Raw genomic sequence first — 26,624 nt, 5'->3', positions numbered from 1 at the left:
TGACTCTTATCCAAGGCTTTGCAAGATCCTCTGGGCCCATTTCCTTCGGTTCTCTCCAGAAGCTAGATTCCTTGCTTCATCAGAATCTCATTTCTTCCTCCATTTTTAGAATACTGGTGTCAGACTTGTGTGTGTGTGTGGGGGTGAGGGGGTTGCTGGTTAGGAGAATAATTTCATGTTTGGGTTCACCAGTCGTGGGATAAATGGACATAGCTTTAGTTGAACCTTATCTCTAAGGATTATGTATGTACATAAAACACACACACACACAGACAGACACACAGACAGACACACACAGACACACACACACACACAGACACACACACACACACACACACACACAGGGTTTTCAGTTGGGTTAAAAAGAAAAACAGGGAGTACTTGGGCTTAGTTCAAGATTCACAAGGCATGCAGCATTTACCTCATGGAAAGCTTTAGTCCCTGGCTATTTATTTGTAGGTGTCTGTGCATAGAGGAGTTAGGAAGTCATCCTTACTAAAAAGCCAGTGAAAAATGGGTGACTGATTGTGCTTTTCCTCGTTTCCTCTGGGTAAAGGTGTACGCTCCTAAATTGAGGAGAGCCTAACACATCTTCCTCTCCTTGTCACGTTCTTCCTGTTTGGTTCGTGATCTGGCACAACTCTTATGGTCAAAAGGGGTGTGGGTATGGGTGTGGGTCATTTTTAAAGCAAAGTGCTGCTGTTTCCTTTTCTCTGTGAGCATAAGGAGCCGTCCCTCAAAGTTGTGCCTGAGTTTCCCGCCTCAGCGGAAGACCAGTGAGGATGTTAATGAAGTGTTAGAAATGGCCAGAGCCGCCTTCCTCCTTCCTAATTGGGAGCTCTCATGAATGGCTTGCTTCCAAGATACTCATTCACTGGTGACATCCCACCACAGCAAGGGGAGGCGAGGAAGTCAAGGGGAGATAAAACAGGGTGTTTGCAGTTCTTTCTTTCCAGTTTATTCAGTTTATAAATAATGTCCCACAGGACTTCTAGAGGCTTCCAGAGGCCAGAGAAGCCAGCACAGCATGAATTACCTCAAGATAGCTGGGAGCCTCCACTTGCTGCTGCTTTTCTCTTGAGAGCACAGGTTTGGATCTAGAATTCCCTGCAGTCTTTTGTGTTTGATAGGGTCTATCTGGGGACTTGAGGAACAGTCTATTTCCACATCCTCACTGTCACAAACCAGGATTTCAGGGTTGCTGTCATCAAACACCTGGGATGGTTGAGCTGTGAGAACACATATCTTCCAAGTTTTACCTCAGAAGGAAGGAACGCCTGCTTCTGCTGCGAGGGATATGTGTCCTGATATTTTCCAGGACGCTCTGTGGGCATTACACTGGGATATAGCCACATTTCTTGTTCCCAAGTGAAAAAGTTTTGTCCAGGAAAAAACATCACAGATAAAAAGATAAACTGTGAGTCCACAAAATGGATGAGATGCAGGGAACTGGGTCCCTTCTAAGAATAGAAATATGGATTTTTTTTTTTGTTACAGTTTTACAAGGCACGATTCCCAGATAATGATCTTTGGTCAATCTTGAGAGATAAAGAAATTCATGGGAAACCCAGAGTGGCTTGGGAGAGGAAGCACTTATGGGCAGTTATGGGGGCAACAATAGCAATCACTGTCATTTTGTCTTCCACGCATTTTTTGAACTTTAGAAAGTTTGGTGACTGGTTCCTATGCATTCTCATGTCTGTGCAAACTCACAATATTGCTACTGTAATCAGATCCCATTGCCACAAAGCATTTTTTGCCTTCACACCCCACTTCACTGGCAGCACCAGTGTGGTCTCTGTCCCACTTTGAGACCATGACTCACTCGGCCTAATGCCCTCGAGTTCAATGCACCTTTTCCTTATGTGCCAATACTTTATCCCATTTTATTCCAACATTTGGATGTACCCATTTTTGCATTCTGTTACCTGTTGAAGGATATTTGGATTGCTTTCAACTATTTAGGTTTCTGCTTTTTTTGATAAAATGTGTGGCATCCCCCCCCCCACATATCTTATTATATGCATATACACACATATTTATAGTGTCACAGATAAAGCATAAACTTGTTCCTTTAGCCATCTTAAGTGTATCGTCTGGTGGCATTAGTTGCATTTACAGTGTTGTGCAACCATTGCTGTTTGATTGAAACTTTTTCTGCACCTAAATAGAAATTGCTAAACATTAGGCAATAAACTATTTCCTCCAGCCCCTGGCAGGCTCTAGTTTTTCTTGTTCTATGAATTTGCTTACTCTAGATACCCAACATAAATGGGCGTGTGCAATATTTGATCTTGTGAGTCTGGTTTATTGCAGTTAGCTTAATGATTTCAAATTTCACTGCATGTTGTAACTTGTGTTAACATCTCCCCCACCCCTGCCTTTTCCTTCTGATAGAGTCTTACATCGTCCCTTTGCCCTGGAACTCCATAGATAATTGAAGATGACCTTAAACCCCTAATCCTCTTGTCTCTACCTCCAAAGTTCTGGGATAGAGTATGCACCACGAAGCCAGGTTTAATTCACTCATTTTTAAGACTGAATTATATACCATAAAACATGTATGTATATAACATGTTTTTGTTTGCATGCTTAGCCATTCCTCTGCCATTTGGGTTGTTTCTATTTTTGGTCATTGTGAGTAATGCTGCTTATACACACTAATACAGTAATTAATTGTTCATTCATTCATTTGAGTTTCTGATTCTAATTTCTTTTCCACCTTTGCTTTTAAACTTTAACTCCTGGAAGGAGAGAGAGTCCAGTTTCTAAAAATCTGGTGCCTTGCCTGAGTCATTGCTCTTTGTATCCATAAAGATTTGAGGAATTCCATTAATGTTTTGTTCATCAGCTGCCTCAGTCTCCCAAAAGAACCGGTTGTAGGTTCAGTAGCCACTCAGTGAAGGTTGGTAGTGATGTTGGCCTCTGTGCTTGTTTTCTCAGCCTGTGGTGACATTTGGGTCTAGAGGTCATAAGATTTTGCATACAGTTTGGCTGGTGCTTTGCCTGAGTTTGCAGGAGTTAAGAGTTTGGCAGGAAGTACCAAGCAAGGAGCATCTTGCCCATGCTGCATCACCTGCTTCCTTGGTAACCCTGTCTGACCCGACTACACCCTACTAGGTCAGGTTTCGTCACCCATTGGAGTAATTGAAAGTTGGGGCAGTTTGAACCTGGGGAGGGCTGGGGATATAGTTCAGTTGACAGAGTGTTTGCTGGGTTCACTCCCCAGGAACATATATACCAAGTACAGTGACAGGCTTGTAATCTCAACACTTGGGAAGTAGATGTAGGAGGATCATAACTCAAGGTCATCCTTGGATATATAATGAGTTTGAGGCTATCTTGGCCTAAGTGAGACCTTGTGTCAAACAGGGAATAGGTTACGATTATCCCCAGTGATGTACCTTTCCTTTCACACTCATTTTCCCTTTCCTTTCTTTGTCTCTCTTTTCCTGTGGAGTTTATCTTTACTTCAGGCAGTGTTGGGAATCTAACCCAGGACCTTCTGTGTTCTGGGCAAGTGCTCTGCCACAGTCCAGCCAACCAGTTATGTCTTAACCAATGGGATGGTCTTCCTTCCACCATTGTTTCTCTCTTCTGTGACTTCCCCTTGACAGATAAACCAAGCAGAGGATAGGAACTCAGGTCAGCCTCTCCTAGTGCAAATTCCAGTCCTACAGAAATGAAAATTATAAAGTTATTTTGTCCTCCTTGTAGACTAAATAATCCTCTGTTTCAATGCTGAAAAAAATCTTTTCTTTCTAAATATAATCAATCTTTCATCAACGTTCTACTATAGCCTTCCATGAATTTGAAGGTTATCAGCTCAAGTGATTCAGTTGGCTTAAATTCTTTCATTTCTAGGATGCTGGTGTGTGTGTGTCTGTGTGTGTGTGTGCATGTGTGATGTGTATGTATGTATGTGTGTCTTTGTCTGTGTGTGTGTGCATGTGTATGTGTGTGTGTGGTGTGTATGTGTGTGTGTCTGTGTGTGTCTCTGTCTGTGTGTGTGCATGTGTATGTGTGTGTGTGGTGTGTGTGTGGTTTATGCGTGTGTGTGATGTATATGTATGTGTGTGGTGTATATGTATGTGTGTGGTGTGTCTGTGTGTGTGGTGTGTGTCTGTGTGTGTGTCTCTGTGTGTGTATGGTGTGTCTGTGTGTGTGTCTGTCTCTGTGTGTCTCTATGTGTGTGTGTGCGTGTGTGTTGGTGTTTTCAGAAGCATTATTACCTTACTCTGAATCCCCATTGCTGCACTCTGGCCGTAATCCTGTAGCTCCCCAGTGTGTGCTTCCACACAGACAGGAAAGGGTGGCCTTCCCATCGCAAAGTAAATGGAAGAGACCTGTGTAGAACGATGTGACCAGTGGCCATATATTAAATCTGACACTTAGATATTCCCTACCTAGAGCAGTTCTGTGCATCCTCGCTTCATTGAGAGTCCTTTCTCAAATGGAAGATTTTTTTGGGGATGCTTCATAAAGTCAGTTAGCTTTTCAAAATAATGAATACGTCTGGAGGTGCAGTTCAGTGGTAGAGTTCTTGCCTGGGATTTGGTTCCTAATGTAAACAAACAAACAAACAAACAAAAAACCCAAACCCAAACAAACAAACAGAAAACCCCAAACAAACAAAAAACCAAAAAATTTCGGGCAGGAGGAGAGATGAAATCATCTAAAAGCACACATTTCAGCTCTGACAGCAGTAACTCCTAAAGCCTGTGTATGTGCTGGGCTAAGGGCTTTCCTTATATTCTTCACTGAATCCTCATGGCAACCCTATGCATAAATCTTTGTGTGATTCCATCTTACAGACAACAGGTAGACATTCAGGACCATAAGTCACCTGCCCATGTCATGTGTGGATTTAAATTTGGGAAGCCTGACTCTACACCCGAGTTCCTTCAGAGCCACGGTGTACTTCAGAGCACACTGTGCTATTTTATGTGAGATGTACAGAAAATGCACAGTCTCACTGTGGCCACAGTGCCTAAGACTCTGGGAGCAGTCTACCTGACCATCCGCAGATGGGTAGAGAGCAAGTTCTGCTACCTATGTGTTCATATATTTTTTAGATTGTATTGGTATTGTAATTTTATTTTTAATCCACAAAAGTCTTTTATATATCATACAGTTGTCTAGTTTTAATAGTTATATAAAACATACACATAAGTTAATACCTAGTTTTACATATCTGTGCATATTTTAGTAGTATTTCAAATGGCTTGGAGCAACGCTGGCAATCCACAGTATTCTACCATTAACACCTCAAGCACATTAACACTGTTTACTTTAAATAAAAATCCCTTCACAGCTTAACACTGCACATATTTTGATGGGCTGGGAGCAGAGAGGTAAGGAGAAGCCGAAGCAGAAGTACAAAAACGGCCTGCTGTGGTGACACGGTCCCCATGGCAGGCAGGCAGGTTAATAGGTTAATGGTTGTTCGTTCTCTCTCTCTCTCTCTCTCTCTCTCTCTCTCTTTCTCTCTCAGCTCTTTGAAGACCGGTCTCTTCTTTCCTTGCCACTAGGGTTGTGTTGAAAAGTCAGCTGCTTCTCTAACCACCGCCTGATGGTGACCACTCTTCCCTCCAGCTGCAGCTAAGGTAGTCTCTGGTTCATTTCCTTAAGGATCTTGGTCCTATGCAGGGCATCCTAAGCTTCTGGGACCTTGTGGTTTTTGTCTCTCATCAAAACTGTGTGGGGCTCACTGTGTGGGCTTTTTGCCTCCCATCTCTCTGTGTTCTGTTAGTTTTTCGTCCTGTACCTCTGTGCCCCCCTTCTCGTCTTCCTGGCTCTGTACCCGCCATTGTCTGATCATGCTACATTGAAAGGAAGTCCTTCAGAGCTATGTTGTGGTCACCCTATTCTTTTTAGATATTGCCTAATTAGGATTTTTAAGTAACATACACTGGTATATTTCGTTTCCCTTGTAATAGGTTTGTTTTTCACCTTTCATTTTGTGTGTGCCTGTGTGTGGGTATGTGCTTATGAGCTGCGGTGCCCGCAGAGGCGAGAGGCTTCGGGTCTCCCTGGAGCTGGAATTACAGGAGGTTGTGAGCCACCAGTGGACCCACTGGGAATCATTTTCTGGAAGGGTAGGAAGTGCTCTTGACTTCGGAGTCCCATTTCTTCAGCCCCCACTTCCCTTTTAAAAAAAGGTATATGGTAAAGTTTATACACACATTATACTGTGCAGTTACGGGGAGTTTTAATGAGTGCATAAACTACCACTGTACACAAAACACACATTTTCATCTCAGTTTCCTTTTGTCCCTTTGGGAGGTTTTCAGGAAATCTCTCTTTTTCTTTTAAATTTTAAATTAATTTTACTATTATTGCCTGTTTGCTCATGATGTGTGTTTGTGCGTATGTGCATGTGTGTAACTCAGAAGACAATCTGAGATGTCTGTTCTCACCTTTCGCCTTTATATAGACTTTAAGGAGAGAATTCAGGTTGCTACAATGGGGTAGCAAGTGTCTTTACCCTCGAGCCACTTTGCGTCCTCCCCACTTCTAGAATCTGAATTATCCGTGTCAAACATTTTGATATTGTTCCCCCAGTTTGCTGAGGCTTCCTTCACTTTTTATTCAACTTTATTTTTTAGTTTTCTTGTTTTCTTTTAGAGACAGGGTCTTAGGATGTAGCCCTGCTGGGCCCTAGGCTCCTAGCAATCCTCCTGTCTCACCTCCCAAGTGCTGGGATTCCAGATGTCCTTTCAGCTATTTGGATTTGGCATCCCTGTTAGTCTTTATGTTCTCTGGTAAGTTTTCTGCTCTCCTCAGTTTTTTGGTTGAACTCCTATAGTGAACTTTAGCATTTCAGTTTTGGTCTGTTTGGATATTACTGTTTTTTGGAGGTTTCTGTTTTTCCACCTCTGTTTTTAGAGTTCCAGAAAGTCCATTCAGTATATCATATTTTCCTTAAATTTTTTGGAGTATGGTTTTAATAACTGCTTTAAAGATTTTTTTTTTTTTTTGCCTGTTAATCCAACATCTGGAACTACTCGCAGGCCATCATTTCTATGAGCTGCTTTGCCCTGAGCGCGGAGTGCAGCTTAGTGTGTTATGGCATATGTAGTAATTTCTGGTTGAAAATTGGGCCTTGTAGATAATACGAGATGGCAACTCTAGAGTCTGCCGTATTCTTCTGAGGATCGTTGCGTTTTTTGGTTGAATAGGAGATTATCACCCGTGTGGCATACAAGAGCCCAGCTCTGTTTTCTGGCTTCATAGTCTCAAAATTTCCCCTGGCTCCTTGGGGGTTCCCTGTTTCTATGTCATTTGATGGTTAGCCAAGAGGTCAGCGGTGAGAGAATTCACTCTCCAATTATCTTCCTTTTAAGGTGCTCCCCTCACCCCCCAGCTTTTTGGACAGTTTTAAGCTCTATCTTTGATATTTTAAAACCTAAAAGATTTTTTTTTTTTTCCCCAGAGCTGGGGCGGCAGCTCAGTTTGTAAAGACCTGCCAGGCATGTGTGAGTTTGGATCTTCAGAACCCAGAGCTGGGTGAGTGCATACACATTTGTAACCCTAGTGCAGGCATGGTGGTGGGCGGAGACATGAGGTTATCCAGATCTCATTGGTCAGCCAGTCTATCCAATCAGTGAATGACCTTGTCTCAAACGATAAGGGAGATGGTTCGGTGTGTAAAGGTGCTTACTGCCAAGTCTAACAGCTTGGGATTGATCCCTGGGACTCCTATAAGTTTCTTCTTGACCTCCACATGCACACAGCCACACATGCATAAACAAACAAACAAACAAACAAACAAAAATTTAAAAGGTAGAGAGTGATAGAAGAAGACGTCTAGTGTCAACCTCTGACTTCCACATGCATGTGCACACATGAACATACACCTACACACATAAATTAACAATAATACAAATAAAGTTTTTAATGATTCCATACCCCCCCCCCCCACTTGTTCATAGATGAGATCCGTACCTGGTTTAGAATGGATAGTGTCTACTCTCCAGGTCTGTCCACCTTCTCCCTAGGTCCTTTAGGGTCTGTCACATCTGTATGGGTTAGTTTCTGGTGAGGGATCTGGGCAGTTTATGCCCACAATTTTAGAATTCTTCCATGGTTTGACTTTGCCAGTGTTTTCCCTGCAGATTCTGTCTACTTTTCCAGCCTTGAACTCTGCTCCCTGGCACCGCAGCTGCTAAGGCTTCTGTCTTCTCTTTCCATGGCCCTGTCTGCTGGCCTGCCAGGAAGACAACAACTCAAAAGTCTTACTCCTTACTCTGTTTTTGTTTTTGTTTTTATTAATTTTTTTTTCTCGTGCTTCTGCTTGACTTTAGGTTCTCTTCAGAGTCACAGTAGTCTTCATTGTTGTTATTATATTTTATTTGTTAGCTATCCCTTATTATTATTTTTTTTATGTCTTTCATGACCACTTGAGTTGTCTGCCATTTCTGGAAATACTGTTCCCCAGGCTCAGTTCTACCATTTCTATTTCTCCTTTGATGCTTGGTTTAGTTCCTTTCTGAGTTAAATCTGTCTTGTGTGAGTACAGCCTTTATGCTCTTCAAAATTAAGTCTTTCTTGAAACATGTATTAGATCCCTGTAGAGGTGGTTCTGTTGAGTGTGGGGAGATAGCTCATGCCTGTAACCTTACTTAGCCCTTGGCTGGCTGAGAGAAAGGAGTCAGGAGTTCAAGGGTAGTGTAGGCTGCACAGTCAGTTTGGAGTCAGCTTGGAATATAATATGACACTCTATTTCAAAGGAGGGAAGGGATGGGGGAGGGAGGAAGAGAGAAGAAACAACACACTGGACAGGACTTGCATGTGTTTAGTTATTTTGGCTCCCAAAACTCTTGGGTGTTCAGTGGTACCATTTGTCTCAACTATTTCTCTCTCCTAAGTAGATTTTGGATTTTGAACTTCTGATTAGGCATGCAGTAAACATGGAGTCTGCAGGGAGTTTTCTGTCTGCTTTTGCTTGGTGTTCTATGAATAACACAGATGAATGTCTATGTTTGCCTCTAAGGTTAAGAGTTCCTGGATCAGGCAGGTAGAATCCACGTGACCCAATCTTCTTAAGGACAGGGTGGTTGTTACAACCCTGAGGAGAGCTTGCTTCCTCCTGATGCAGGGATGCCTAATTTCTGGAGTGGTCGATCATTTCTCTGGCCTTTCCCACCACTAACTACAGGGTAGCTCTTTAAGATTTTTGTCATGTCATTCCATGAGGGCAGGGAAAAGGCTGATATTTGGGTTCTCCATCATATAGACACCAATCCCATTGATGACGTCAGCGCCCTCATAACCCAGTCAGCTCTCAACACTATAACATTGATGAGGAGGCTTCAGCACAGGACATTATGGAGGGCACACAAATAGTTGAACCGTTGCATCTGTTCATCTCTTCAGACACAGTCCCAAGTTGCTCCCCTGGGGGGCTTTATCTGGCTCCCCAGGGCAGGATTCTTTCTCCCACCTGTGTTCCCATAGCATCTGGTGCATGTCTCTTTTGGCCTCCTCACACTATGTTCCAGTGACATAGTTTCTATCATGCTCTCCAGTAACATGAATGTCTCAGTGGCATTTTCTGCTCAGTTCTTCAGGGTCTGTTAGTATCCCTCCTCTCTTGTCTCAGTGGCATTTCTGCTCAGTTCTTCAGGGTCTGTTAGTATCCCTCCTCTCTTGTCTCAGTGGCATTTTCTGCTCAGTTCTTCAGGGTCTGTTAGTATCCCTCCTCTCTTGCAGGGACTATCTTGTTTGATAGTGAAGCGAGATGATTGCCATCTTGTCACCAAAAGGAACAAGATCCATTCAAAGTGGTTATGATAAAGAATCTTACTGAATGAAGCCAGAGAATCAAAGACATTCTTCACTCACTTCCTACCAGGTTCCTTTGTTTTCCCTGGGGCTCAGATTGTGACCCAGAGTCCTAAGGAGATGGTTTATTCAGTGTGTTCCAGGCTATTGGGTTTCCTCCTTTGATCTGTACAATAGCCTTGCAATTCTGTTTTCATACCCGGATGAAGATGCCCCCATCCAGCCAGTTCCTTCCAAAACGTTGGAGCTGACCTCATCTCTGAAGGGTTTCCCAGCTGCCTCTCTGCTTCTCTCTTGCAAAGAATGTGGGTTTCCGTGTGTGATTCTTTTAAAGCTGCTTCATTTCTTTTTGGACTGATAAAGCTCCCTAAGCTTGAACAAAAACATCAAATGCAGATCCCGTGGAGGTGTAGCAGTAAAAAGCCAACCACATCATGTCTTCACTTACATATCTTCCATGTTCCAACCCTCACCCATAGCAAGTGGGGGAAACCTTGCATGTAAGGGTGTAAGGAAATTTGTTATGAACAGAAAGCATTTTCCTGTACTCCACCTGCTGCATATGAGGAACAAACACCTCAGCAGGAAAGCTAAATGTTTAACAAATGTAATCTCGGCCTCCAAACTTTCAAGCCTGGAATATATTTCACAGGCTCTCGGATTTGAACCCAGGCCAGATACATGCATTCAGATCCTGATTATTTGTGTTCTTTGGCAGAAAGTCTGGAGATGTGCTATAATTCAGCTGCCTGCACAGTTATTTGCAGATGTTGCCAGTGGAGTGCTCCCAACTTTCTTCCTTCTCTTACTGGTCTCCATCCCTGACAGTCTAGTTCATTCTATGCCCTTCACCCCTGGTTTTTATACTTGAGTCTTACTGCTGGTGTGTTCTCTCTGGCCGCAGGGACTTGGTCTGGCAGATTCCTGTCTGGAATGTTCTTCTCAGGTCTTGCTCATACCTCTTCATCTGGGTAATTCCTGCTCTGCCTTCAATGTCAGCCTACTTCCTCAAGACATCTCTTGAGTAAGTTAAAACCCCCTGTTTTATGGCCTGAGGATGCTGGATCTACTTCTCTGTGTGAGTCTTTCTATAAAGTACATCCTGAAGCAGAGTGTCTATGGGGGACATATGATACACAGATGTTCATTTTATTATAAGCTATATATTTATTTTAATGTATACTTTTATATTATAATTTTATAATACATAAAATATATTTTAATTGAAATAGAATGCTTCAGTTTGCCTCCCCTCCCTAATATCCTTCCTTGAACACTTCCCATCCCCATTCAAATCGATAGCCTCTCTTTTTTTCTGATTCACACACACACACACACACACACACACACACACCCCACACAAATGCACACACTTACACATGCATATGCACTCATGGGTATATAAGTATACCTACTGAATTAGTTTTTGTTGCTGGTATACATATGGCTTCAAGGCTGACAATTCTGCATTGGACAACCAATAAGGGATCTTATTCTGGGAGAGGCCAATTCATCTTCTGACAGCAGTCCTTAGTTGTCTACAGTTCTTTGTCTAGGGGTGGGACCCTGTGGAAATTACCCCCATTCATGTTAGCATGTGTATTGATATTGTTACAGCCTTGTTTTTGCAGTCATTTTTAGGAGTTGCTGTTTGCTGTGGACTTCCTGGTCCTCTGGCTCTTTCAGTCCTTTTCTTCTTCTTCATCGATGTTCCCTGAACCTTCAATGTATACTTTTATTTTATAATTGTGATGTTGATGTATCTATGGGGGGTTGGATTCCTTGTGGCTTTCTGTAATGGTCTTCATTTGCTATAAGGGGAAACTTCTTTGATGACATTTGGTACTTATCCAGTAAACATGGCTCATTCACAAAGTGAGCTTATGGGCTCTGGGTCTCTTAATGAATGCTTTAAAAATGCACAGAGTCCACTAGCATTTAACAATCCGTTGTGAACATTGTAGACCATGGACCGGCAGTAGATACAACTCAGTCCATCTTAAATAATAAATTTATAATAAATAATTAAATAAATTGCCTGAGTTAGAAGTACCATCATCAGGTAATGGATTAATGTGACAAACAAGCCTTTTAGGAGCCTATGGAAATGACTGAGAATGGGGGAATGACGCTGTCACCAATAAACTCTAGCAAAGAAGTTTATGGTGCACCACTGTCATATCCAGGGTTGATATATAATTAATAGTTGTTAAGAAGTAAGGTATTGTATGTCTGCATTCCCAGCCCTTGAGAAGTTAAAGAAGAAGGGAACATAAATACTAGTCTGGACTACATAACAAGAGCCTGTCTCCAAAAGAAATGTTGAAAGACTGCACAAGTGATCGAATGACCAACGAAACAAATGCCCTTCCTGGAATAATATCAACCCAGTGACAGGCCAGGGAGTCAGAAGAGTGAGATTTTTCTTGCAGACCATACATATGGGCCACACACAGAGAAGGCAGGGTAGAGCCTTGTAAACACAGAGCCTGTACCTTGAGATACCCAAAGTCTCGGTGAGTCACAGGCCTTAACTGGTTGTGGACAGGTATTGCTACCCACTGCTACACACCCCAGAGGGACCTACCCTGGGATGAAGGTAAGTGTGTATCAGGTTAGAGACTTCCCTGGTCCCCCAAAGAAGGGAAAGCAACAGGTAGGAAGGAGAGGAAGTTGAGGTCATTTCAACAGAGTCTACCTCTGACCTTATGGGAAGTTCTGAAACCAACATGATCCTGTAGAGATATTGGTAAGTATGACATTGAGGATCAATCTTCTCATAAGGTCCATGCCTGGGATGCCTGTGTGTGTTGCTTCCAACACTCAGAGGGTGGCTCCTGACAGGGATGGAAATACATGTGTTTGTCATTGTGAGAGAGTCTCTTAGAATGACAGATGTCCATCACTCTGTTGGTGTGTCTTTAATGGACTTAGAATATTCTTACTGTTTTCAAAGGCTTTTCTTCATATTCATAAATAAAAGCCAAGCCAGATGGGTAGCACATTCCAGTAATGCCAACACTTTGGAAGATGAAGCAAGAGCGCTGCTGTAAGTTCAAAGCCAGTCTGAGCTGTACATAGTAGAGCTAAAAGGGCAGCCTGGGCTACACAGTAAGACTCTGTCTCAAAATAACTGTGTTTTAAATTATGTACTTATTTATTTTATGTATGTTGGTGTTTTGCCTGCATGTGTGTTTGTATGACAGTGTTGGATCCCTGGGAACTTGCATTACAGACAGTTGTAAACTGCCATATGGATGCTGGGAATTGAACTCACAACCTTTGGAAGAACAGTCAGCGCTCTTAACTATTGAGCCATCTCTCCAGCCCCTGTTGATATATTTTATTATTATTAGTTTTTTAAGATTTATTTATTTTTTATTTAATGTATGTAAATACACTATAGCTGTCTTCAGACACACCAGAAGTGGGCATTGGATTCCATTACAGATGGTTGTGAGTCACCACGTAGTTGCTTGGAATTGAACTCAGGACCTCTGGAAGAGCAGTCAGTGCTCTTAACTGCTAAGCCATCTCTCCAGTCCCCCATTTATATATTTATAAAGCAAATTTTATATTAAATCAAAGCTTGCTAATTCTCATTTAAAGTACCAGATCAGAGAAACCAAATGGCACTTGAACTATCTGAAGATAGCTGTATTTCCTTTTATAGCCTTTCTTGGCTAAGCAAACCTAATATATTTGTCTGCTTTTATGTTTTTCTGGTCATGTTCTAGTCATCAGTTATACTTCATTAGATTTTACTTTAAAAGCAAGTTTCGCCACTCTCTGGCAGTATTTCATTTCATTATTTCATATCATCTCATTTTGTGATACTAAGGATCCAATGTAGGACTTTGAGTGTGACAGTCACATCCCCAACCACCAAGCTACATTTCCTGACCACCCCAAGTGTTTTTAAATAGAAAAACCCCATCTACTATGCAGCATCTAGCATGATGTACCCGCTGCAGATGGCCTACAATGGGGAATGGCATAGCTCAGCCCTTCTTAAGCTTGAGATCAACTAAGATTCCCACGTTGTTTTTTTTTTCCCCACATGACTGTTTGTAGCCCAACATTTTAAAATGTGGACTCATAAAATTTGCCAACAAGATTTCTAGACAAAGAATCTGAATGGTCCCTTTTAGCCCTATTTTATTGCACATCATTTAGAACCATATTTATTCTGAAAATGGTAAAATCTGACGTCTGTTCAATCCTGGTAGTGTGCTAGACACACTATTTAAAAATGCCTGCATGCCTTCATTCTGTTTAATCCTCCCCTCACCTTGTGAGGTTGATAGATTTTCCTTTTCCTTTTCCTGAGAAGGCAATGGGAACACCCACGGATTAAGAGCTTCCCTCAGACTGAGTGCACTATGGAGGAAGTACAAGTGACTTTCTCAAAGTTACAAAGTCAGTAAGTGGAGGAGCCAAGTTTTCATATCTGGAAGTCTGGTTTCAAAAGATTCTTCTTCAACATATGTTGATCTAGGTTGATTTAAAAATTTTCTGTGTGATGAGCATTTTGCTTGCATATATGTCACTGTGATAAGACACCATGACTAAGGCAACTTATAGAAGGAAAGTTTATTTGGGGCTTATGGTTCCAGAGGGAGAGGAGTCCGTGACCACCATGCTGGGGAGCAGGCAGCAGGCAGCAGGCAGCCAGGCATTAGATCTGCTGGAACTGGAGTTATAGGTGGTTATGAGCTACAGTGTGGGGGCTGGGAATCAAACCTGGGTCCTCTTCGGAAGTAACAATTGCCCTTAACAGCTGAGCCATCGATCCAGCTCCTAGGCATATTTAAATGAACCCTCTGAAGACAGAAGATACCAGCAGATCTTCTAAGATGATCAGAGGAATTAGACAGATAGTAGCTTTTTGTTATTTTGATTTTTTTTTTTAAAAAAATGTTCTTACTATATAGTCTTGAGCTCCTCTTGCCTCAGCCCCACCAAGTGTTGGGACCACTGGTGTGCACCATGATGCCCACTTCCCAGTAACATTCTTTAATTTGAATAAATTCAAAATACCAACACTTTTATCTAGAGCAGTGGTTCTCAACCTTCCTAATGCTGTGACCTTTTAGTACAGTTTCTTATGTTGTGGTGACCCCCAACCATAAAATTATTTTGTTGCTCATAAGTGTAACTTTGCTACTGTTATGAATCATAATGTAAATATCTGATATGCAGGATATCTAATATACAACACAAAGGGATTGAGACTCACAGGTTGAGAACCACTGATCCAAAGATTTTTTTCTTCCAGCACTATATGTTTTCTAAGAGGAAGGAATATATATATATATATATATATATATATATATATATATATATATATATGTATATTGGGCCTTGGACGAGGTAACTCCATTTAACCTGTTACCTTCAGTCACGTAGGACAGGTAGAGTATGTGACTAACAAGTCTCCACCTCCAGAGATTTAAATATTAATGAATTATCAAAAGGCCAGGGGCGTAGCTAATTAAGTTGTTCCCTCCCCTTTCTCCCTTCCCTATAAGACTGGTCTCCCCTGACTTTTGGCGGGAGAAGCGTACCAGTTGCGCCCATTCACCATGCCATGAACAATAAAAGCTTTGGAAAACCGGACTCCACGTGTCCATGGTCTCTCCGCCTGATTCCCAGCTTTTGGAACCCTGGAACCTCGCCGATGCAGCCGCTGGCCCACCGACAGCTGCGTGAATGTGGGATCCTCCGCTGGCGGCGTGGGAAGCCCTGGTGCCGGACCGCCCTGAGACTCTGTCGCTGGACTCCCTCCCCCCCGCCCGCGAAATTTCTGCCATATATATATATATACATACATACATATATATATATATATATGTATATATGTGTATATATATATATATATTAATATATGTGTCAAATATTCAAACACTTCTGGGACACAGTAGCTATGGAAGCTATGGGAAGCTGGCCTGGAACAAGAGTGTGTTCTATCCTTTTCCAAACCTGGGAAATCAGAAATCTCATTATTCTGAGATCAACAAGAGTAGGATCACCCCCTGCCTCCCTGCCCCAGGTCTGCATTTCCCAGCACTCGAAGAAGTCCTGTGCTCCCACCTTTGCCCCTCAGAAGAGGATCCTGGTATGGTGGTTTGAATGTTCTTAGCCCCAGGAATGGCACTATTAGAAGGTGTGGCCTTGGAGTGGGTGTGGCCTTGTTGGGGGAAGTGTGTCACTGTGGGGGTGGGCAATAAGATCTTCCTCCTAACCACATGGGAGCCAGTCTTCTAGCAGCATTCAGACGAACAGGTAGAACTGTCAGCTCCTTCTGCACCATGCCTGCTTGGATGCTGCCATGTTCCTACCTTGATGGTAATGGACTGAACCTTTAAACCTGTAGGTCAGCCCCAATTAAATGCTTTTATAAGCGTTGCCTTGGTTGTGGTATCTGTTCACATCAGTAAAACCCTAACTAAGACACCTGGAAACTAGGATGGACTCCCTCTCCTCATAAGGTTATGTCCAGCAGTATCTGAAATTCCTCCATATGCAGATGAGGCACCCTCAGCACCCTGGCCCGGACTAATGACAGACACTCTCTCCAAAGGCTTCTACCCACTCCCCAAGGATTTGTTCTCCCAATTAAATGAGCTGTCTTACTGAAGCCTGTCTCCTGAGAGTCTGTTCTTGTCCTGCTCATTGGTCACCTGAGGTCTCCATTCCTCCATCGATCCTGCCTTGCTTCCTCACTCAGGATCCCCCGGTTGTGACCACAGGCTGGTCATGTGCCTTCTGGCGGGGGAAGCTGAGCGTGAACAGCAAACATTCAGTCTAGCATAGTGTATGACAGTAGCTCTCATCTTCTTAATGCTGCGACCCTTTGATACGGTTTCTCATGTTGTGACCCCCAGCCATAAAATTGTTCTGTTGCTACTTCATAACTGTAATTTTGCCTCTGTTAATGAGTTGCAATGTAAATATCTGATATGCAGGATGTCTGGTATGCTACCCCTATGGGGGTGGAGACCCACAGGTTGAGAACCACTGGAGTCTAAGCTATGCTTATGCCTTGGTCATTTATTACCTTTCTACACCTAAGCCACACCTTTTCTTTCATTGCCTTGCGACACTGGAGCAGGGCTCTGCTCCACCAGTGTTGTAAGCTTTGTCAGTAGGGGGCACTGGAGAGACCCTGTAAGACACATTAAGAGAAGGGCTTTTCTTTTGGGTTCAGGGCTTCCCTTCTTGCTACGGGCAGTGCCAGTGAAGACCCAGTGGTACACAGTCTCTGGTAAGTTATTATCCTCCAGAAAGTTGCACTTAGAGAGTTTCTCCAGTACTCCCATTGAAAGCTTCCTAAAGCATCATCTAGTGGGGTAGAGACATGCCTTCTGGTATATAGGAGATAGTGAGGCTGCCTCTGCATAAACCCTGGGGGCCAGACAGCCTCAAAGGCATCTCCTGCAGGAGGACCTAATTGAGGACTGACTGAGCTACCTAGGAGTGCTGATGCAGACCATGCTAGTCAATCAGGAATTGCTGTTTAGAAGAGATGCTTTCTTGGGATCAATGGGGTACGGGTGCAGGGTGTTAAAGGAGCTTACAGCAGTGTTCAGACAAGCTTGCTCTAGGGTTTCTCATTTGCTCTATGTGGATTCCGAGCTACCTCACCTCCAGTCCCCAAGGGCAAATAGGTTGGGCAGCCAGGGCACAGACAGCACCAGCACAGCCCCTATTTCTTCTGTGAGAGGACACCAGTTTCGAGTTTTCTTTCCTTGAGCTCCTTCCTCTCTTCAACCCTGGGAATAGTAGCTTCTCCTTGCACCTGCCATTCTAGTATTCCCTAGAGGTCTCTTTGCCTCCCTTAGTCATCACAATCTCCCTGTTCATATTATTGATATGGATACCATCTCCTGCTTGCACGCTGACTCCTATGAGGGTAGAGGGTAAATGATTAATACAATACGTGGATGAATTCGTGTACCATAGATGCTTCTACTTCCTGCTGTTGCTTTGGAGGATGGTGCTAGGTGGCCCATAGCCTCTCAGATTTGCCCCAGAGGTCCATGTGTCATGCACATTTTCAAGCAATCTTAAACATCATCTCTCTTTTTCACTCCATTAAATATTGAGTGACAGTCTGGTAGCACCACATGTACACTGCATGTATCCTCTCTTCCCAGCCTTCCTGCAGCCTCTATGGTGTCAGAGAAAGTCTGGCCTACCCAGAGCCTGTACCATTGTCTGTGTCTTAACACAGGTGTTCTATTTTTAGAGGGTTATCGGTTTTCCTATTCATTTTCACAGGAACTGTTAAGCTGGACGCTTAACACAGTTGGTTTCCCCCAGGCTCCAAAAATCCTGTCTTTCCACCTCACACAGAACTAGTTGGTCTACAAGAACATTCCTCTCACCTACTTCAGAGAAGAAAGTGGGTTTTTTGGCTAAGGCACATGGATAAGAGAATCTAACATCTTACACTTAATGTATTGCTGGGCCAGACTCTACACGTCATTTTTCCTGTGATAGGAAACCATGAGATGTGAAAATCACAGCAAAGTCTATTTCTGTATAAATTGCCTTTTGCCTTTTACATTCATATCCTCAAACACTTGGACCAAGCAGATCAGTTTCTTAAACGGAACAGAGTTCCCAGCAGGGAGGACCCAACCCTTCATTAAGGCTGAAGGAAAAGCACAGCTAAGGCTGGGTGAGGTTTTGCTTGTTTATGTAATAAGACGGATACCAGTGTTTAGCTGCTGTGTGTGTAAATTTAGCCTGTGTGGCGTGATGGGGTAGGAGGTGGAAGCAATTTGGGAAATACCTTCTCCCCACATCACAAACATTTGTAACCCATCAGAAGACCCTCAAATTATGTGATCACATCCTACAGTATGTGATTGGATGAAGTAAACCCCTTCTCTGCTTCGGGCACTGTGTGACCTCATTTCTTGTTTTAATAGCCATGGTGTAAAGCTAACAGTGTAATATGCCGTGGTCACTATGTCAGTCGCAAAGTGGGACTGATATTTCAGGAAGGTTCCAGCCGTCCTCTAGCACAGATCCCCAAAGCATGAGGGAATGTTGGTGTGCCAGCTTGATGCCGCGTCCCCATGCCTTCAGTTCTAGCTGAAATTTAGAATAAGTCTTACATACAATAGCAAAAGGAGGTTCCTCTTAGGGTGTAGAGGATTGATTTGGGAGAAAGATTATTTTATTTTAACGATTGTGAAAGAAATTCCCACTGGTGCCTTTGAAATGGAGAATATGTAGGTTTCACAGTTCATTTGGCCTTCAGTCTCCCTACAGTGTCATAATTGCCCCTGACAACTTTTGTGGGCTGGGGGGAGATGGCTCTGTGGTTAAAGGGTTCACACTGCATGTGTGAGGATGGAGTTTGAATCCCCAGAACATACATAGATGCCAGATGACTGGGATGGTCTGCTTGTAATAATTCCAGCTTTAGAAGGTAGAGACACAGAGAGCTCCCAGATAAGCCTGATGGCAAGACTGGCTGTATCAGTGAACTCTGGGTTGATTGAGAGACCTTGTCTCAATGACTAAGGTGGAACAGTGATAGAAGATTATTTCTGTCAACAACCTTGGACTTTTACATGCATGCCCACACACATGTGAATGCATACCCCACGTATGCCCACACACATCCAAAACATGCATTCATACATGCATACCACTTACACACATATGAAAATGGAAAAAGAAAAAAAAATGTTAGTTTATGAAGAGTGCAGTTGCTATGGTTTCCAATAAGACAAGAATCTCCCTGTGCTTCAGACCTGGGATTCCTCTCCCCAGCTCTTCAGCAAACCGGAATTCTACCATAAGCATCAGAAGTGATGACTTTGTTTCTATTTTGCTCTTTGTAGTCAAATGAACCCCTAAGAGGCAGGGTCTCAGCTGTCCTACCCCCTCACACATTTAAAAGGCACAGAATTACCTTCTAAAAGTTGGCTGATCAAAAGTGAGAATTCCAAACTCCGCATCCAGGTTACATTGTAGCAGAAATGGTGTTTGCCCCATTGACTCAGTCATGTTGGTAAATTTTTTGTACGTGTTTTAGGCAGATAAGTGTTGAGAAGGTCATTTCCAGAAACGGATACTCAAAGGCCCAGGTTTATAGCCTTTTCCTGGCTCAGCCCATTCACAAATTTCATAGAAATGATGATGAAATGAGTTTCCTCTGGGGACCAAGAAAGATTAGAGAGATAAAGACTGGGAGCCAGCGAGGGATAACAGTAAGATCCAAAGTGTGAGAATTCTCAGGGAAAAGGAAGTGGCCTTGAGTCTCCAGGATCCCCACAGCAGAAATGTGCAGGCCTGCCTGCTTTGGAGGCCGCAGAGATGCTTGGCCATCTCATCAGTTTGCTCACTTTGTGTCACTCAGGGCTCAGAGAACACATGGAGCTTTAGAACAGATGGCGCCTGTGTCACAGGAAGTCCCCTTGTCCTATTTACTTGAGAATGAGCCACATCTTTGTAAACACTACAGTCATAGCACAGAATCCTAACTGGGCCTCTTCGTCTTTGGAAAGGAGAATGGTTGCTTTAATCTAGCATTTTTCAAACTGTGGTTGTGACCCATTAAAGTCGTACTTTGGAATTGAGCTATGCTTGAGCAGCACCTTTGAGTTCACAGAAAGAACGCAATGTACCCCATACATTTTGTAAAATTGTGTTTCAGCTGTGCATATGGGTAAAGGTTTCCGTATTCTGAGTTCTGGCAGGGGGTGGGAGAGCTTCAAAAACTCTAAAGTACCACTTAAGGCAACTTACAATCTTCTTTTTTTTTGTTCTTCTTGCTCTTCCTTTTACTCCTCCTCCTCTTTCTCCTCTTCCATTTCCTGTTAGCAAGCACACATGCCATGATACACAGCTCTGTGGAGTGGGTTCTCTCCTTTACATGGGCTCTAGGGATCAAACTTGGACTGCCAGACTCACACAGCACCATTAACTGTGGAGTCCTCTTGCCAGCACTTAATTCAGTGTTAGAACAAGAAGGAGGGATTGGTTATAATTACAGAGTGAGTGTGTGTTGGTTTGTATATGCTTATCCTAAGGCATGGTACCATTAGGAGGTGTGGCATTGTTGGAGTAGGTGTGTCACTGTGGGTGTGGGCTTTAAGACCCTCATCCTAGCTGCCTGGAAGCCAGTGTCCTGCTAATAGCCTTCAGATGAAGATGTAGAACTCTCAGCTCCTCCTGTACCATGCCTGCCTGGATGCTGCCATGCTTCCACCTTGATGATAATGGACTGAACCATTCAACCTCTAAGCCACCCCTAATTAAATGTTGTCCTTTGAGGAGTTGCCTTGGTCATGATGTCTGTTCACAGTAGTAAAACCATAACTAAGACAGAATGCATATTGCATCTGTTTGTTTTTTGTGCATGATACATGAATAAATCTCTCTTTCTTTCTCTCTCTCTCTCTCTCTCTCTCTCTCTCTCTCTCTCTCTCTGTGTGTGTGTGTGTGTGTGTGAGAGAGAGAGAGAGAGAGAGAGAGAGAGAGAGAGAGAGAGAGAGCATAACTCTGCCATATGCTAGGGAACAGAGTACTTCTTCCCAAGTCTCGCATCAGAGGTCTTAAAGGTATGTAGTTTTTTGACGTTGGACCTAAAATTTTAAATAAATCCTTAAATTTTTCTGTTCATAATATCTTTGCCTAAGCAGAAGCATGTTAACTTGATAACAGCAGTATGATCTCACATACCTTATACAAGGGAGAAAAGGCCCAAGTCATGAAGAGTACCTGCAAGTTTCCAGATTATTCTCCTCTCTGAGACCTAGAAAATCCCTTTTATTGCCTTGTTCCGAAACAATGTGAAACTTTTGTATCTTAGCTTTTCTCATTAGCCTTTAGCATCTCTTATCTAATTGTAAGATGACGGTAGAACACAAAGCAGCTGACTCCTCTGGATGCCTGATGTCATCCAGGGATGTCCAGTGTCCTTCCACAGAGAAATTCTTAGGAACCTGGAGACAAGTCACCCATTAATACAACATTTATTAATATCGATAAGGTGCAGAGTGTAATACAGTGCGGGCGCAGAGTGAAGGTCAGGCGTCATCTCCATCAGAGCCTGCTTTGCAGCCGGGGACTGTGATTGCTTTAGGCAGTGTTCTCTGCAGAGCTGAGGGCTTGGGCTCCACTGCCTTCAATGCAAGGCAGGGGCCTCATTTTCAATGGCAGCCGATGTACCAATTAGGTTTGTATGGACACACTGCTGGCCATCAGGGCAAACACCCAGCTCTATCTCTAGTGTGTAACTGTCAAGAGCCCATATGCTCCTCACAGTTTGTAGGGAGTGTTGGACACCGTGTTGCAGTCAGCTTGGAACTGAGTGCCTGTGGAAGGCACGTGACAAGCAGATGGCTTCAGGACTTAGTTACGGAAGAGAGCACACAACCGAATATTCCCACGATCAGTGTTCCCAACAGCACAGGGACAGGCTCTCTGCTCCCTTTCTGCAAGATTCAACAGCTTGCGCCCTCCCCCCCCCCATTTGAAGCTAGTCCACTCCTCTGAAAGGACTAACATTGAAAGTCCTGGCTTTACTTTTTGAAGCTCGTCTCTGTCACTTTATTGGGGTGGGGTGGAGTGGGTGTTATCCACTGTTGGGAGTTTCTAGAACATACTGTTGGTTCTGTAGGAACCTATGAAGTCCATGTTTTGACCTGACCGAGAGAAATGAATCTACAGCATCTCTTTTTACAAATATAGGTCCAGGGAGAGGACACCTGACAGACATTGTCCCCAGGGGCCATATCTAGTGTCTGACACACATTGGGTCTACAGTGTATGTTGAGCAAATACACGGATCGTCACTAGGTTGATGGTTAAGGCTACCATGTACATCATCAGTGCTTTGAGTCTCTGAGGCTCAGACTCCATCTCATCCTTGTGCAGTGGTTTTGAATGTGTCTTGGTCAGTGTTACACTTGTGTTCGGTTCATTTGATAAAAACTACTCACTATTCTAATTACTATACATCTCATCTCTGTGTACTTTTCCTGGCCAAATCTTCATACAAAGACATGGGCAACCATACTGTATTATCCCCAGTGTGCCTACGATTTACTAAAACAAAACAGAACCGTATTATTTAAGTTATAGACTTTAAAAAGTCATGAATTATCTTGTAAAAAAAAAAAAAGCAAAACATTGCTATGATTTAAAAAAAAAATACAGGGCCTTTCTATATATCCCTGGCTGCCTAGGAACTCACTATGTAGACCAGGTTGGCCTCAGTCTTACAGAGATCCACCTGCCTCTGCCTCCTGAGTGCAGGGATTAAAGCGTGCATCACCACATCTGGAAGAATGTTATTATTAGCCATGTGTGAAGCAACTCAGTTTAGTTCCTCCATTAGCACTCTGGACTCTCAGGAGTGCCATCTGTCTTCCATGCTAAAATATGACAGTGTTGTTATAAGAAATCTTTTCAGCAAATAATTATTTTTAATCCACAGCCACCATATCATTGGTTTATGTTTTTAAGAGTGTGTATGTATGCATGTCTGAGTGTGGGTTTGTACATGTGCATGCAATACCCCTGGAGGCCAGAAGAGGACATCATGAGTCTGGAGTTGGAGTTAGAGCTGGGTCTGAGCATCACGATGTGGGTGCTGGGAACTGAACTCCTGTCCTTTATAAGAGCACTATGCACTCTTTACTGCTAAGCCATCTCTCAGCCCTAGATACCCATTCTTAAAGCGCAGTCGGAAACAAAGAGGAAAGGTCTCATGAATGAATGCAGTGTGTTAGTTAACTAAGTAGCTTTTACATTCTATGCTGTTGTTATTCTCTGTGGCTGATTGCGAATCCGTTTAATGCCTTCAAGCTATATAAAATGCGATGAAAACCTAAGTCTCACAGTATATAGAATTGGCGTATGAAAGGCCATCTCATGGCATTTGTGTCCTATGTCAGAGATGAATAGTGTTTCTAATTTGCTGGTCACTTGGGCCAGGTTTACTTTAAGGAGGAAGCCAGTTTGGTGAATTAACGGTAACAGAAATGGTCTCTTGGGAAAAGCTTTTGGTGAGGTTTAACATTTTTGTGAAGTATGGTTTCAGTGACTTCTAAGTGGGCATTTTATAGGCACTGGGCCAAGGTGCCTTGAAACCATGCTTAACTACTATGGACACTTCCTGAATGAATATTCAGGGAAACCCAGGCGGTGGAGGCAGAAGAGGGTGAAGTATAAGCAACCTTCATTTGAATGGCATTTTCTGGGGCTGCTTTTGAAAGCATGGTGGGGAAGCCAGCGGCATCTAAGGGACCTGGGGATCTTTTCAAAACACAGAACTCCCCATGCCAGCCCCACCAAATCAGCTTTCATATTCATACAAAATCCTCAGATGATCTGAATGCATAGGCAATTTGGGGCCATCATACTGGGACCCCCACAGCCCCAGTTTCGTGGTGGCTAAGCACACTGTGACATCGTCTCACTTTTTCTTTCCTCCTCCCCCCATCTAACATCTTGCTTTTTAGAGGCTGAAGACATCCTTCTTGTCTCGTTGCTCCCACACCCACTCTTCAGACCCCAGATCTCTGTACTTGCCATTACTAAGAAACCATTTCCAGGGCTCTTTCCCTGACTGTGGATGTTGTTTCCTTGGTAACTTGATAATGACTGCTGGGCTGCGGATTCATCCTGATTCCCTGTGGCTGAGCCTTGCCCTCTCACTCTGTTCTGAGATCCCATGCTTCTAGGCTGTCCATGGAAATGCCACACTCCCTTCTGGTTTTAAGTCCTGTCTGTACGTGGGGGTGGGGTGGGGAGATTTTTTTTTTTCTCTATCATGGAATTCCTTCAGCCTCACTATCAGTTTCTTTACTGATATTTGTGAGGTGCTCGTAGGGGGAAGGGTAGTCATGCTAAGTGCCTGGGGTACTTACTCAGAAGGGGAAAGAGCATGCAGTAACTAAGAACCCACTTCTCAGACCCCTCTAGATGCTTTACATGACCCCCATCTTTGCATCATGAGGTCCAGCTCTGTGCCCTGAGGCGTCTGGATATCCAAACCCAGACCTAGACTGGCCAGCCAGTTGTCCCCTAGAAGCAATTTGGTCCCTGTGTTCCAAACTGTGCTGGGGTGGCAGGGAAGGGCTCAGCAGGAAAGTAAACGGGCTATTTAGAAGCACTGCTTACAAATTCAGGCTCTGTGGGCTGAGGGTTAGCGCAGCCAATGGTCAAGGGAACATTTTTTTTTTTAGGGGTCAACCAAAATAGGGAGCACCCAGAACAGACTCCTCTAGTCAGAAGATACTGGGAGGGGCAGAAACAAGATGGCTTTCTGGCCATAGTGAGTCCGGGGACCACGCTTACAACTCCCGTTCTTCTTGAGGCCCACAAACCAGTTCTTCTCCGCATGCTTCTTGGAGGTGTAAGTGTTGTAATGGTTTTCTTCCAGCCTTTCCAGGAACAGGCATTCCTCATTTGGTGTCTGCTAAAGGGATAGAAACCAAGGGGGGAGCACAGTTAGTGGGTGCTGTTCACCAGCTGTATGAAAATGTGAAATTTCTTTCATACTGCTGATTTTTCACTAAAAGGCTGGGATTTTTGCCCCAGAATCATTATGAACATGAATACTTGTGTAAAATTTGCCCTGAGCATAAAAACATATACTGGAACTTCATTGTGTTTCTGTTGTAGTTTTGAGGCATGCCTTGAACTTCTGATCTGCCTTCTGTTCCATCTGCCTTGCACTGGCGTGTGCCAATCATGCCTGGCCACTTAGAAAAAGAGAAAATAATCTTAATTATTTTAGTAGCTTTTGTTATCTTTGAAAAGAATTAATACTGTTTTTTAAAAAAATTATTGCATATGTTTGTATATGTGTGTGTCTGTGTGCAAGCGTGTTTGTGTGCATGTGTACATGTGTGAATTCGTGTATGTGAGTGTATGTGTGCATGTACATGCATGTGTGTGTGCATGGACCTTTAAAAAGGAGAAACCCCAAAGCCCAGCACCTACTTACTAGGCAACCGTGGGCATTTGTTGCTTGCTTCCTTGCGTGGTAGAGAGACAGAGATTAAATGCAGGACATTGTACGTGCCAGGCAAGTGCTTTACCACAGAACTGTGTTCCCAGCTCTAGACAACTGTTAACAGTTCATGAGTACCATTCCCCATTTCCTCAAACATATAGAATGTATAAAAAACTATGGATATAAATTCATAATTTACAAAGGTCATATTCTACTTTTCTGCTGTGTTTTTTAAAATTGTTTTTGTTTTCTTGTTTTGTTTTTTTCTTCAAGGCTTTCTCTGAAACTCGCTTTGTAGACCAGGCTAGACTCACAGAGCTTCATCTGCCTCTGCCTCTTGAGTTCTGGGATTAAAGGCATGCACCCCAATGCTCAGCCTTAGCTACTGTTTTAGTACTGGGCAATAAACTTATGAAAATGTATTCAGTATCCCTACCAAGGAAAAAAATGAAGTTAAAATATTAATGACCAGGAATGGTGGTATACACCTTTAATCCCAGCATTCAAGAAGTAGAAGCAGGGGAATCTCTATGAATTTAAGGCCAGCTTGGTCTACAGAGTGAGTTCCAGGACAGCCAGGGCTGATCAAGTTCCAGGACATCCAGGGCTGTTACACAGAGAAACCCTGTCTCTAAGAAGAACAAAACATATCATCCCCCGACCCCCAAATTAACCATTTGTTAGTTATGATATCTTTCTGGGCATGGCTTGAAGATAGGTATCAAAATCTGAAACACCTCTCTCTGTCTCTCTACCCCACTCTCTTTTCCCTCTCCCTTTCCTCTCTCTTTTCTAATACTGCGAATTGAACTTAAATCTCCCCAAGTGCTGGGCAAGGACTTTACAC

At 43.2% G+C, this 26,624-nt stretch overlaps 1 protein-coding gene and 1 long non-coding RNA gene across 4 annotated transcripts in view; one reads left to right on the top strand and one right to left on the bottom strand.

The window, feature by feature from the left end:
* Positions 1-26,624, top strand: part of LOC143434334 (uncharacterized) — a 314,842-nt gene that overhangs the window by 150,563 nt on the left and 137,655 nt on the right. The gene's annotated exons all lie outside the window — the stretch shown is intronic.
* Positions 21,770-26,624, bottom strand: part of Fgf1 (fibroblast growth factor 1) — an 87,864-nt gene continuing 83,009 nt past the window's right edge. For all 3 annotated transcript variants that reach the window (XM_076912738.1, XM_034518568.2, XM_076912739.1), the window contains one exon: positions 21,770-25,237. In XM_076912738.1, coding sequence (XP_076768853.1) covers positions 25,043-25,237 — 195 coding nt within the window. In that variant the 3' untranslated portion in view covers positions 21,770-25,042. The remainder of the gene's footprint in view (positions 25,238-26,624) is intronic.

This window comes from Arvicanthis niloticus, chromosome 14 (genome assembly GCF_011762505.2).
Source record: "Arvicanthis niloticus isolate mArvNil1 chromosome 14, mArvNil1.pat.X, whole genome shotgun sequence".
Lineage (NCBI taxonomy): Eukaryota > Metazoa > Chordata > Mammalia > Rodentia > Muridae > Arvicanthis > Arvicanthis niloticus.
Note: the sequence above shows the minus strand (reverse complement) of the source record. Positions and strands in the feature narration are given on the sequence as shown.